This window comes from Prosopis cineraria, unplaced genomic scaffold (assembly GCF_029017545.1).
Source record: "Prosopis cineraria cultivar Desert tree isolate PC_DT_omini unplaced genomic scaffold, ASM2901754v1 PC6, whole genome shotgun sequence".
NCBI classification, from domain to species: domain Eukaryota; kingdom Viridiplantae; phylum Streptophyta; class Magnoliopsida; order Fabales; family Fabaceae; genus Prosopis; species Prosopis cineraria.
In genome coordinates this window covers 7,736,609-7,751,326 of record NW_026555337.1, presented here as the reverse complement: position 1 = coordinate 7,751,326, position 14,718 = coordinate 7,736,609, and the positions used below count along the sequence as shown (strand labels likewise).

Below are 14,718 nucleotides of genomic sequence, written 5' to 3'. Positions count from 1 at the left end.
TCAGGTAGAAAAGAACAGCATAGGAAAACTCAAGAGAGTTGGCGTGTGCCCCTCTCTGGTGGCCCCTCTGTTCCTGGATTAAAATTTTTACTCTAAACATTAGGAAATGTAGTAGGAAAACAGACATTTCCCGTGAAAATTTTGACTTACAGCATGACATTTGAAAAATTTTCTGTCCATATATGATCTGGTGTCAATTTGATTAAAATCGATGTGTGGTAGAAATGGCTCAATGTCATAGGATTATGTCTCAGAATAATCATATTTTTGAATGTCACAAAGAAGGCCTGAACATTCAGATTGAGCCCTGAACTTACGGAGTGGTTAGAGGAAATTCTACAACGAGAACGCAAAGATTATTTCTGATTTTTTTTATTAATGCTGATTTTTGAATTTGTCCTGTTGGGGCACATTTTCCATATACTTGTGATAAAAATGATGAGAAAGAAACGGAAGCAACTTTGACATTCTTATGTATATCATCTGATCTATTGGATTATTATTTTCTGCCAAATATTTTTGCGTTGCTTAACCTTCAAGTGTAAATTAGGAGTTCAAAAATTCTTAATCAATTTTCTTTATCTGATCAGTTTTGAATATTGATTTGATGATTAAGATGAACAAGCCTCAAGGCTTAAACCCTTTAATGTGAACCAGTAGTTATTTTGTCCGGATTAGACCGACTGCAATTTTGGTTCCGAATGATTGGCCAAGAAAAGCTCAATCAAGTTGAAAATAAGAACAAAGGAAAACTTTTTAAGTGGTGTATGTATCTTGCTGGCAACCCTTCTGTTTCTGGACTATTTTACTCTAAGCACTCTAGGAAAAGCAGTAGAATACAGACTTTTCCCGTGAAAACTCTCGACTTGATTTCCAGCATTACTGATTTACCGCTGAGAAATTTTCTGCTCATAAATGATCTGGCTTCAATTGAAGTAAAATCGAGGTGTGTAATAGAAATGGTTCAATGTCATAAGATTATTTCTTAAAGAATAAAATACCTGTTCTATTTAGAGTTGAAAAGTTGGTTTCCCTTTAATAGGGAAGCAAAGGACTGCTTGATAGTGAACAATTAAATTGAATGTCAGAAAGAAGGCCAGGACGTGTCTTTAGCTGATCTTAGCGCATTCATTCATTAATATCTGTAGAAATACGAAGTTGAAACTATTTTTTCATAGATGACAATAATGAAGAAAATTCATATTTACATTTTGGACAATGCATTCCAAGTTCCAACCATCTTATTCACCCCTTGATAATTCCTCTTAAATGTATGAGCTAAACTTGACCGCCAATTACGAAGTCAATGCTTGTAAACAAAAGCTTCCCTATCACATGACCTTTTGATTTGTCCTCATGCAATCATGTAAATCTACATGCTTCTGGTTTCCTTATTACTGTGGCAACGTCAAGGATATGTATCTTTAACTTGTGAAACCCATTTCATTTTAGCAATGGCCATTCTTCCTTATCTGCTTGCTCTTACAAATCTGTTCATGTTCTATAGCCGATTTTCTTATGCAACTGACACTCTTACCCAATTTCAGTCACTTCCTGATGGTAGGACCTTGGTTTCGAGAGATGGAAGCTTTGAACTAGGTTTCTTTAGCCCAGGTAGTTCCAGAAATCGATATCTTGGAATTTGGTACAAAAACATCCCAGTTAGAACTGTTGTTTGGGTTGCCAACCGTGACAAACCAATCAAAGACAACTCTAGCATGTTGAGCATAAACACAGAGGGACACATCGTGATTCTCGGCCAGAATCATACTGTTGTTTGGTTGGCAAATTCAAGAACAAAGGCCTTGAGTCCAATTGTCCAACTTTTAGGCTCTGGAAACTTGGTATTAAAAGATAAGAAAGACCAGAATCCTCAAAACTACTTGTGGCAGAGCTTTGACTATCCTTCTGATACACTTTTGCCAGGAATGAAGTTTGGATGGGACTTGAGAACTGGTCTTAATCGACGAATAATAGGATGGAAGAGCTCAGACGACCCTTCTCCTGGAGACTTCATATGGGAGCTTGTAAATCATAATAACCCTGAGGGAGTTTTATGGAAGGGCCAAACAAAGTATTTCCGGAGTGGTCCTTGGAATGGTCTTCGATTTAGTGGAGCTCCTGAGTTGAGGAACAATCTGGTTTTTGATTTCAAATTTGTATCCAATAAGGATGAGGTCTATTACATGTACAACTTGAGGGATGATTCAGTAATTTCAAGAATTGTTATGAATCAAACAATATATGTACGTCAGCGTCTCACGTGGATTGATGAAGCTAAAAGTTGGAGGCTTTTTGCTTCTGTGCCAAGAGATGATTGTGATCGGTATAATCTATGCGGTCCATTTGGAAATTGCGTCATGGGTGAGTCACCAGTATGCCAGTGCTTGCAAGGATTCAAGCCAAAATCATCCCAGAACTGGGATGCAATGGATTGGACTCAAGGATGTATCCGCAGTGAACCATGGAGATGCAAGGTAAAGAACAGAGATAATTTTCTTAAATTCAGTGCACTCAAATTGCCAGATGCCTCACAGTCTTGGGTTGATGGAAGTATGACACTTGAGGAGTGCAAAGCCAAGTGCTTGGAAAATTGTTCCTGTACTGCTTATGCTAACTCAGATATCAGCAGAGGGGGTAGTGGCTGCATCATCTGGTTTGGTGATCTAAATGATATAAGACAGATTTCAGCTGCTGGGCAAGATCTATATATTCGGTTGGCTGCTCCTGAAATAGGTATGACCTTTTATCCATCATATGCTGATTATCTTTTGACAGCTTAACTACTTCATTTTTCTGTGCATTTACTGTTAGTTTGATCATGTGTGAAGCTGACCGTGAAGACGCAGATGGAAAGAAGATAAAGGTGATTATATTACCAGTTGCCAGTTTCTTGGCTCTTGTGATGTTTCTCACTTTATTTTACACTTACAAGAACCGAAGACGGTCTGAAGGTAAGCATTCTATGGTGCGAATTCCTTTTCCTTTTCAATTTTTTCCCTTTTTCTTTTTGAAGGTTAAGTTTGAACTGAATAAGATTAAGTAGCGTGTAACTATTTGGTCAAAAGATTAAACAAATTCCTTATTCATGTTACTAATTTCATCTACTTTACTCCAGTGGAAATAGAGAAAACCTTGCCAACAGAAAATAATGATGAAGGCCCAGAAGAAGATATGGAACTTCCTTTCTATGACTTGTCTGTAATAGCCTGTGCTACTAATGACTTCTCAACTAACAATAAGCTTGGGGAAGGTGGTTTTGGGCCTGTATATAAGGTAAACTGCAACATTCATGTTAAATAAGAGCAAAACAACGAGTGCTATGCTTCTGGCTTATCACAGATTGACAATATATTTAAAATATAAACTTCTAGGGTGTAGTGGCAAATGGACAAGAGATTGCCGTCAAGCGGCTTTCACAAAGATCTGGACAAGGATTGGAAGAATTTAAGAATGAAGTTGTTTTGTGTGCCAAACTTCAGCACCGTAACCTTGTTAAGGTTCTTGGTTGTTGCATTCAAGGAGAGGAGAAGATGCTCATCTATGAATACATGTCCAACAAGAGTTTAGATTCATTTATTTTTGGTTAGTGTCCATGCCAAACTGTTTGTTTGAAGATTCATTCATTTCTGTAACTTCACGTTGGATAATGAATAATGTAACTTTGAAACTCAGGTTCTACTACTCAAAGTAAATTGCTAGATTGGCCTAAGCGCTATAACATTATACTTGGAATAGCTCGGGGGCTTCTTTATCTTCATCAAGATTCTAGATTGAGGATTATCCATAGAGACCTTAAAGCCAGTAATGTATTATTGGACAATGAGTTGAATCCAAAAATTTCTGATTTTGGCATGGCAAGAATCTTTGGAGGAGATCAAGTCGAGGGAAACACAAGGAGAGTGGTTGGTACATAGTGAGTATCTTTTAGTTTTATTTTGGCTTGCATTTCTACACATTATTAAAGATGGAATTAACTCATTTGTGACTCTTTTTAGTGGGTATATGGCACCTGAATATGCCTTTGATGGGTTATTTTCCGTCAAATCCGATGTGTTCAGCTTTGGCATATTAGTATTGGAGATAGTAAGTGGAATGAAAATCAGAGGGCTGTCTTTGCCAAGCAAGAATATTAATCTTGTGGGGCATGTGAGTAGCAAATAATCCAACTTTATTTTTATCTCTAAATTGAAGTGGCAGTTGATGGATGTTCTGGATTTTTGCAGGCATGGAGGTTGTGGAAGGAGGACATTCCACTGGAATTGATTGATGCATGCTTGATGGACTTTGTTGTTGAATCAGAAGCATTGCGGTGCATCAATACTGGCCTTCTTTGTGTGCAACACCATCCTGATGATAGGCCAGACATGGCATCGGTTGTAGTGATGTTGAGCAGTGAGATTGCTTTACCTCAACCTAAAGAGCCTGGTTTCCTAATGGAGAAAACCTCAGTTAAAGGAAGTTCCTCATCTGGCGATCATTTGACTTGTTCCACCAATGGAATATCTATTACCCAGTTAGAGGCCAGATAGTGAAAGATTTTTACTTCTTTGTTCTTTCACTGCAAGTGGATCAGTTGTATTCTGATGATTCTGATTACAGACTTGAACTCTCTTAAATCAAGTGTTTGATTTCAACCCAGCTTGTTGCTTACCATTTTGAGCTGCTGTGAGTTTTTATTGTCCATACCTCAACAAAAGAAATGCTACCTGTGCATGGCATTTGATTTTCCTTTTACACGACATGGTAATGAAAATGTTTTTGACCTGGAGTTAGAATTTTCTTCTGGCACGTGGTAATGTTCTTCAACTAATGACTGCTGAAGCCTTAACCTTGCACTGTAAAATTTGATTCTCTTTGTGTCAAGTTCCATCAATTATTACCAAGTTTTAGACCATATTGGAGGAAAGTTAGTTGGGAGGAGGCTGGTCCCACCCACACCACACCCCCCCCCCCGCCAAAAAAAAAAAAAAAACTCCGAAAAAAAAGGTTAGGTCTCTTTGTGAGTGAGTAGTCAACTTTATGATTCAGTGGGTTATCTGCTGCTTTTGCAATATTTATGAATAACGCAATCTGGCAGCCGTCAGGCAGCTGGGACTTCAATTGCAGTGAGTGGGGGTAGTTGTTGTCTTTAGCTTGACATTTGGTAACGGTTCAAGAATGTGCATGTGTATTGTCTATTACCATTGACTTGGAAAAGGCTAAGGAGCGAGAGTGTTGATCCATAAACAAACCAAAATATGTATGGTGTGCTGCAATTATAAATGAATATCTCGTCAGTACAAGTTGTACCCTATTTCCTAAGTTTAAGATTGGATTAAAGATAAACTGAAAAGAAGGAAGGGGAAGATGTGTACGTGTGTTTGATACATTATTTGAATTGAATAAAAGAATGTATAAGATGTCTTATGGAATTTCTGTAACTTGTGCAACACCAGTCAGGCATAGGGTTTTGAATTTTTTTTTTTGTTTTAGCTTTATTGAAGAAAAAATATAAAACAGAAGTTAATAAACTCAAAACGCATCGTAACAGGACCAAAGGTTGAACTTCATTTGCATACTTATGATGTGTTTATTTCAGAAATATTATTCAACTTATTTTTTTCGCCATCATTATTTGACTTCTTTAACATTTGATAAGTTGCAAATTAATTCATTTTTTAAAAAATAAAATTACATAATTTAGTTTATTATCATATTAAAGAAAATTATTTATATAAAATTCATGATGAAACACGTGTACAAACACTGCATTTTGTTTTTTGGGATAATACATGGCATGAGTAAAAGTGCAAAAGAAAACAAGATTGGGTCAAGTCATGGGGTTAATGAATTCGTCATTCGCATACGTGTTCGCTTTCTTAAAGTTTTTTTATTTTTTATTTTTTATCGGAGAAACATTACGACCAAAGTAAAAATGTTAAATACACGCCAACAAACCCAAAAAAAAAAGAAACAAATTACAGGGACTCAGAGTCTGTTTGGTTTCTGTTTCTATTTTTGTTTTTAAAAATTTTTTATAATATAATTTCTAAAATTATTTTTTAAACAAAATAAAATAAAAATTTATTTGATTAAGTTAATTTAAAAATAATTTTTATATTAAAAAAAGGCTGATAATAATGGTTGGAGGTGGTTAATGCTAGTGGTTTATGATAAAAATTATTTAAGCTAATTATATTTTTTAATAATCAAATGTAGTGTATTTTAAAAATAAAAAAATAAAATGAAAATAATTTTAGGATGTTTTCATTTTTTTGGTTTTTTAAAACATAAAAATGAGAACTTTTTTCAAAATAATTAAATCCAAACACTTGCTCCAAATTATTTTTTTAATTTTTAAAAATAAAAGATAATTTTTTAAAATAGAAACCAAACAGCCTTTTAAGGTAATCAATAATGACCCAATTTCATATAATAAGATTCATGGTTTTTCTTATTAAAAAAAAAAGATTTGTGATTTTTTAAAGTATGGTGTGGTTGATGTTGGGGGTGAATAGAGTATTGTTTCTGTCTTTTCGATGATGAGAGAGAACAATCAAGTTGCTGTAAAATTAATTTTGATGTAGTTTTGCTTCTTCCAAAATGTAAGATATTCAAGAATTCTTAAAAGAAGGCAAAATTTAGCTATTTAGCTTTATATACTTTTATCTAATTAAATTAAAATACGTAAATTTTAATATATTAATAATAAGTTTGTTATGGAATAAATTATTTATAGAAGATCATCCACATGTCATGATTTAATTAAATATAGAGACGTTTTTTTTTAAAAAAAATTCCAAATGTGCTTGATTTTGAAATCCGATATATTTTGTGAAACCTTTCGTTCAATTTCACCGATGAGAGGTAGGATCTCATTTTTTGCATTCCAAGAAATTCAGGACACAAGAGGAAGAAAAAAGAAGTATTGTGATTTGATTGATTAATTAATTTGAGTCAAATATCTTTGGCTTGTGTACAGTGGCTAAGGATAAGAAGAGAAGCTGGATTATTGCAACCAAAATACAGTTCATTAGGCAAATGCCACTTTCTTCAATGTCTAGAGACTTGTTTTGGAGACGGTCACATGACATGATGCCATCTAGAGGACAGATTTGAATCTTTCCGAATGTGGACCATTTCCAAATACCAGTAAATATCTCTAAGATGCTCCTGTTGTCTTGATTGGCTCAACCAAATTTAATGGAGAAGCTATCATCTCCACCAAAGTATGTCCTCATCACCAAGAAGATTCTAAAGTTAGCAAGATTGAATATATAAAAAATATTATTAACAAGTTATTCTAGTGAATTTACAATTATGCATTACTGAAATGACATAAGGCTTTTTACTTGTGTGTGTGCTACAGGGAAAAAAATTATTTCCCAAAATACTGTATGAGAAATTTTTTTTATCATAATACGACAAATTGAAACTTGACTTGTATCAAATCGATTTATAAACATGATAGATTAAAAAGAAATTCACCTGATATGTACCGGGTTTTTTTTTCATGCAGACAGATTAAAAGTTGATTTTATTGAAACCAATTTCTCTCTTATATATTATCAGATCTACATCTATTTGTTACAACATCCTTACCTCCCCATTATTTTTTTCCTCTTTCTAAATTATAATTCTCCCAAGCAACATTCAAAGGTCTTTTGGATTAAAAAAGAAATTGCAATTGCAGGGTTTTTAATAGACAATATTTCTTTTTTTTTTTCACTTCACCCTTTGCACTGAAAGAACAGAGGAAAAAATGACATGATCCAACCTCAAATCCATTTGAATGTAGACAATAATAGAAGGGCCCATGAATTGATGTGTATTCAAATTATAGGAACTAGTAATCGACCATATGCCTGTATTCCTGATGTTACTGTTGTTGTAATCAAGGAAGCAATACCAAATACATCATTAGAAAGATCAAAAGTGATCAAAGCTATAATTTTATGTACTTGTAAAGAACTCAAATATAACAACAGTATGATAATACTTATCGCACCCCAATTTGTTCTCTAACAATTAGAGTTGATAATTTGGGTGGGTTGAACGTATTTGACTTAGGTTTAAAATATCCAACCATATAAAAAAGCTAATTAGCCAAGCTTGTCTCTAGCATCTTAAACTTATTTGAGCTGGCTTGAATATACAAATTGTTAGATATTATTTTATTTTATTTTTTTAGCCAATTTCAATTTTTATTTTAAAACATTAAGATTGTTAATTTTTACATTATTTTAATTTTTTGTTAATAAAAAAGAATTTGGGTACTTGAACCAAACCCATTCAGGTTTGGGTATCCTAATAAGTTTTAAGCAAAGAAACTTTTTGAATCTTTCAAGTTCATCTCTAAAATTTTTTGAGTTTATTTGGACTAGCCTGAATTGCTGACAATATCCTCACTTGCTATTATTTTTTTCTCTATTGTAATTCCTATCAATTAGAGGTGCAAGAAAATTTAATTTAAAAATTAATATTTTTTTAAAAAATAATAATTTGACAATTAAAAATAATTACAATAGGCCAAAAAAACAAAAGAATAGAATAAATTAAAATAATATTTAACAATTCAATATTCATACTAGCTTGAATAAACTCGAGATATTAGGGTCAGGCTTAGTTATATAATTTTTTTTATTTAAGTATTTTAAGCCCTATTTAAATAAACTCACCTCACTCAAATTATCAATTTTAAATGTAGGAGGAGGAATTGGGAGTGGAATGTTAGTTGAAAGAATTAAAAAAAAAGAAAAAAATAATATTGGAGGGGTAATGACGCTGCGACAATGAATATATGAGAGAGAAACTGGTTTCAATGAAGCCAACTTCAAATCGATAACATGAAAAAAGAATTCGGTGCATGTTAGGCCAATTTTTTTTTCAATCTATCATGTTTATAAATTGAATTGGTACAAGTCAGGTTTAAATTTTTAGTATTTTGGTAAATTCTTTTCACCACGTAGCATGTTGGGAAACAATTTTTTTTTTCCTATAACATGCTAGGTCAAAAGGCCCAAGTTATGCTAAGGTGTTAATAAGTTTGTTTTATATTATAACAAGTTAAAAGATTGAATATGTAGAAAGTATTATTAAAAGGTTTTATTAGTGAATTAATAAGTATACAGTGGTAAAATGATAATTTAAGTTAGAATTTTAGCAAGTTTGCTTCAATTGTAATAAATCAACAAAATTAAATACTCCTTTTTTAAAAAATATAAGACATTTTTAATCGAATCTCACCCTTAATAAAGTATTTACCTATTTTCAAACTAACCCTATCTTTTTATATTTATCCCTATTAAACACCCTATAATAAATATAAAGTGAACATCAATAAGGATACTTTTGAAAAAAAAGTAATGATTACATTTCAAAAGACTAAAAATGCCTTACATTTTTTAATATTTAACTCTTTTAAAATGACTTATATTTTTTAACAGAAGGAGTATGTAAAATGTATTGTTAACAAATTTCATTAATAAATTAATAAATATGTATTTATGAAATGGGGTTTTAACAAAATTGGCTTTATATTTTGAAAAAAAATCTTGGACCCTTACGAAAGGCTCAAAAGTTGGAAAATTAAGGGGCCAAAAAGGGATAAAATAACAAACTCGAATGTAGATGAGTAATTTGAATAGTTTATCTAATATCTTTTTATTCTGGAGATTTTTGTTGAAAATAATTGTATAGAATACATAGAATATAATTGCACGTATTTTTCTTTCAAATAAGATCATTAAATGCAAAGTTTAAAATTTATCAAGTTTTTCAGTTATCTTATATCTAGAGAAGAAATTTAAAAATGAGGTTAAGAGCCACTTTTGCCATAAAACTTGTCATTTAAAATGTATAGATATCTTGAACTTAAAATTAGTTCATTTTTGTCTTTAAACATTTGAAACCCTAAGCCCTTGTATCCCTGCCACCCACACACTATTAGTCAAACATTTTATTGACTTTTTTGCCACATGGGATGCTTAATAAGCATTTGAAAAAGTCACTTTCGTCCTAAAACTGGTCATTCAAGGTCACTTTTGTCTTGAGCTCAATTTTTTTAAAAAATAATTTTATAATTATAATATTACATATTTTTTACTAAAACCAAATTATTATGTTTAAAAATTAAAAATAAATAATATAAATTCAAAGTTTTAAAGTATAATATATATTTTGAAGTTTAAATTTTATATAAAAATGCAAGTACAAATATATATACATATAAACACACTTGCCTGAAAGGAAGCAATTTTGGCTTTTATTAGGTATGTAAATGAGCACCTTGTTCTTTTTCCTAGATGCAAAAGCCTAGAACTATATCTCTGCTGAGTGCGTATTCATTCTTGCAGAAAATTCAAACAAGATTAGTTAAACCATTTTCGTTCTTTCTTTGATTCATATATGAAAAGTGGCACGTGATTACTTGTCGGTAGAAATAAGATACGGGTCATTCTTATGAAAGTTGCCTTCTTATTGGCTATTGTGGCCCTTTCCAATTTCTTTTTCATCTACGAGAAAAGATGAAACTTGAAAGTCCAAAGGAAGCATTTTTTTTTTTTTTAGTGCAAACGCCTTTATCTTGTCTCCTTTTTCAAATGAAAGACAAATTTTTGAGCTGAACATGATTAAATACATGACTATTTTGTTGAAAGAAAAAAACATATACTTCTAATATATGTTATTTACATCATTCAGTTTGTTCCCATGGATAAGAGAAAACCTTGCTAATAGATAATAATAATAATAAAAATATAACGAATTGATGATGGTCTAGAAGAAGGTATAGAACTTCAAGTCTATGACTTTTCTGTAATAGCTACTTCTATCAGCTGCTTCTCAACTAACAAGAAGCATGAGGAAGGTTCCTTTGGACACAAGGCAAGTATGGAACATTCAAGTTATATAAGGTCAAAACAATAAATACTGTCTTAATCTGAGGAGCCTGGTTTCCTGACTAGTCAGTTACTTTTATGGTTCGATGGTTTGCCTATTGCTTTCACACTATTTATGAATAATATGACTGTTAGAAGCTCTGGCAGCTCTCGGGCATCTGATATCCTTTGGCAGCCTCTCTAGGGAATTGTTGTCATTATATTGATAATTTATAACAGTTGTCGTAATCTATCAGTTTTATTAATATAGATCCAAGTTCCCTTTCATATGGGGAAACAAAGAACAACTTGGTAGTAGTAATAGATAATAATAAGCGTCGCAGAAGCTATCTACCTTCCATTACCAGCCATAGCCCATGTCTGTGTTCATACTGCGAGAAACAATTTCCTGACAAAGGACATCAAAGAGGAAACTACTTTTATAGTTTGAAGTTTTAGTTCCAACTTTGATCGTCATGTTCATCCTTGAAAATGGACTATAGTTTGTAGTGGTAAATTTGTTCTGTCAATTGCTATCCCCTGAAGGCAAAACTTGTAGCTAAGGTTTTCCCATCACAGGATCTGAAATGTAAGAGCTGCATAGAAAATCACGAGGTTTCGTGACAAATGACAAATTTGGTAGACCTTTGACAGATGGGCTTTAAATTCCAGTTCCTCAAGGAAATTGTCGTCACGATATCATTTTTTAACAACTGAAAATATCTAAAACCATAATGTCTGGAAGGGATATCGAGCAAGAATAGAAACGTGAAACCCAAAGAAAAAGATGGCCTGCAATTAATCAATCAATATCAATGTTAAATATATCTTGGATTTCACATAAAGGCAGAGTCCACTTTAGCTATACATCATAAGGCGATGAATAATTATTGGAAATATGGTGGTTTTAAAACCCACGCAATTCACATTATAGCTACCCTTACTACTTGTCTAATTCTGAGAGTCCTGTTACACATGCATTCAAGTCAACGAGAGTGCTTCTTCCACCCTTGTTAATTATCTGTTACTGCTCCCCATGATATAATATTGCTTTAACTCGTGAGCACATTCATCAAAACAATGGCAATTCTTTCTTGTATCATTGTTCTTACCAATCTGCTTTTCTTCCCTCAATTTTATTATGCTAGTGACACCATCACACAGTTTCAATCACATGCTGATTGCAAGACCTTGGTTTCGAAAGATGGAAAGTTTGAACTGGGTTTCTTCAGTTCAAAGAGTTCCACAAATCGCCATGTCGGAATCTGGTAGAAAAACATCCCTATCCAAACTGTTGTCTGGGTTGCTAATAGAGACAAACCCATCAAAGACAACTCCAGCATGATTTGTATAAACAAAGAGGGAAAACTTGTGCTTTTGAGCCAAAACAAGACCATCATTTGGATGGCAAATTCAATAAAGAAGGCCTTGATGAGTCCAATTGTACAGCTTTTAGGCTCAGGAAATTTAGTGCTTAGAGATAAGAAAGATTAGAATCCCTAAAATTACCTATGGCAAAGCTTTGACTACCCTTCAGATACTCTCTTGCCTGGAATGAAGTATGGATGGGACCTTAGAATTGGTCTTAATTGTGGTATAACAGCATGGAAGAGTTGGGATGACTCAGGAGACTTCAGATGGGAGCTTGTAAATCACAATAACCCTAAGTTTGTTTTTCAAACTCAACCCTCAAAATTAACTAAAGCTAACCCAAATGTTGTACTTAGGCCAACCCTAAGTCTTTTCTCAAGGAGAAGGTTCTAACTCTAAGTCAAGAAAACTTAGTGAATAGATTAAATAAGTGATTGAATTTTTAACCTAACTAACTAGTGAAATTTAAGAGCAAACTAAACCTCAATGTGTGTGATTGGCTTCCCTTATCAAGTAGGAACCCTAGGATATTATTAATGGAAGAATCTTAGCCTCTAATTGATTATAGCAGTTCACTCAAACTTCTTCCCCTTAGCTGAAAAAAGTAATTACTCAAGACAACCATCTCAAGCAATCTAACTTCACTAATTCAATTCTCTAAGTGCTAGTTACAAGCTCCTTAAGTATCCTTACTGGCTTAGCTCAAAAATTAACTAAGTGTTTAGTCAAAATTCACTCCGTAATGCCACAGCCAAGAGATCATTGAAGCTCAAGACTATGAAACTTAAGCAATTCATCAAGCATTTACCAAATAATTACATGCTAGGTCAATACAAAACATTTACCATTTGAAATCACATATTACATTGTAAATTCATCAAGTTACTAAAATTTCCAGCAACAATAAGGAAATGAAATTTAAGTCAACAATCTTATTTCAATACAAACATTTACAATCAACTATGAAACTAAAATTAAATTGAACTACAATCAACCATAGTTATAGTATTCTAGTGAAATTGAAACAAGATGAGGAATAAGTTAAGTTTAGCCAAATGAAGACTTTGATGCTCCTCTTCTATCAACTTCTCTTTAGGATTCCATAGAAAATTTAGCTAGAAAATATCAAGAACACCTTGTTCCTCCAAGAACCCAACATGGCCGAGATGTGCTCCTTGTCCATTATTGATGAATTAAAGCTTCAAATCTCCTTCCAAGGTGTGGGGTAGGGTCACCATGGGAGATGGAGAGAATGGTGGAAGAATTTTGGAAGTTTGAAGACTAAATGAGGAGTTATGGGTGCTGAAAAAATGAAAAAAGTAGAGAGAAGGAAAGAAAATGAAGAACAAGATGAACTAGAGAGAGAACGGAAGAGATGAGTCAAATGTGTGTGTTAATCTCCAAATATGCTGAATGGGGTATGAATTAGAGTTTGCCTTCAGCTGATCCTCAATTAAAATAAAAGAAAACAAAATAAAAAGGAATATCAGGGCCTTGTCACATTTGTTAGGTAGCACTCTTCTATTGACTTGTAAATGATTTTAATGTGTGTTTAGTTAATCCCGTGTGTCATCCACATTTTAAGCTGATCTAGCCTTATGCTTTAACTTAAACTAGAAGGTCAAAGATGTTTTGAATTGTTGTACGCATGATGGTTGTGGAAGGAGGGCATTCCATTAAAGTTGATTGATGCTCACTTGAGGGAATCTTGTATTGTACTGGAAGTATTACAGTGCATCCATATCAGCTTTCTTTGTATACGACATCATCCTGGAGATAGGCCATGGCTTCTGTGGTTGTGATGTTGAGCAGTGAAGTAGCCTTGCCTCAACCTAAAGAGCCTGGTTTCCTTTTAAACTAGACTTCAATTATGGGAGAAACTTCTACCGTTATGACTTCTTCAATCAATGAAACATCCCTTATCGGGTTAGAGGCCAAATAAAGGACTTTTTTTCCTCCCAGTTCTTATCATGCAGGTGATTTTATACTTATGCCAAAGATGCTGATTATAAACTAAACTCCATTAAATTTAGGCTTTTGATTTAAACTTAGCATTTAGCGCACAACTTTGTGCTGTTGCATGTAGTATTCTTGTAGTGCAAGTGGGTTTTGTTTTTACTTGCACACCAAACTTGAATTGGTGAACCAAATTTTATTAAACATAGTTTTGTCAACCACAATCTTGAGAAGCATGTTAGTTAGAAGAATTCATCATTTTGATTTAGCAATGTGTCTATTGGCTCAAGTGTCTGTGAATGAGATGATGAAACAAACATATCAGCTATATATGAAGTTAAAGCCCCATGATTTCTATTCAGGATAATATATGCTTATTAACAAGTTCATATAGATGTTTTATTTCTCTGAGATTGCTCTTCTACTATCAAACATCAACATTAGTTTGTTCGTAATGATCTGCATAATATTCACAGACGTGATAAATAACAAGAAAAAATAAATTGGACACTAAGTAATATTCTGGGTAAAT

The 14,718-nt window shown here is 33.0% G+C and overlaps 1 protein-coding gene across 1 annotated transcript; it reads left to right on the top strand.

Annotated features, from left to right (window-relative positions):
* Positions 1–6: 6 nt before the first annotated feature.
* LOC129314519 (G-type lectin S-receptor-like serine/threonine-protein kinase At4g27290) lies at positions 7–4,778 on the top strand. Its single transcript, XM_054957969.1, has 7 exons — positions 7–2,736; positions 2,832–2,954; positions 3,119–3,276; positions 3,375–3,585; positions 3,676–3,916; positions 3,999–4,149; positions 4,227–4,778. The coding sequence occupies exons 1-7, from the start codon at positions 1,377–1,379 to the stop codon at positions 4,530–4,532; spliced, it is 2,550 nt and encodes an 849-aa protein (XP_054813944.1). The 5' UTR covers positions 7–1,376; the 3' UTR covers positions 4,533–4,778.
* Positions 4,779–14,718: the final 9,940 nt, after the last annotated feature.

Coding starts and splice junctions, on each gene's coding strand:
- LOC129314519 (XM_054957969.1), top strand. CDS start 1,377: ATGCTTCTGGTTTCCTTATTACTGTGGCAACGTCAAGGATATGTATCT. Junction 2,955..3,118: donor GAACCGAAGACGGTCTGAAG/GTAAGCATTCTA, acceptor ACTTTACTCCAG/TGGAAATAGAGAAAACCTTG. Junction 3,277..3,374: donor GTTTTGGGCCTGTATATAAG/GTAAACTGCAAC, acceptor ATAAACTTCTAG/GGTGTAGTGGCAAATGGACA.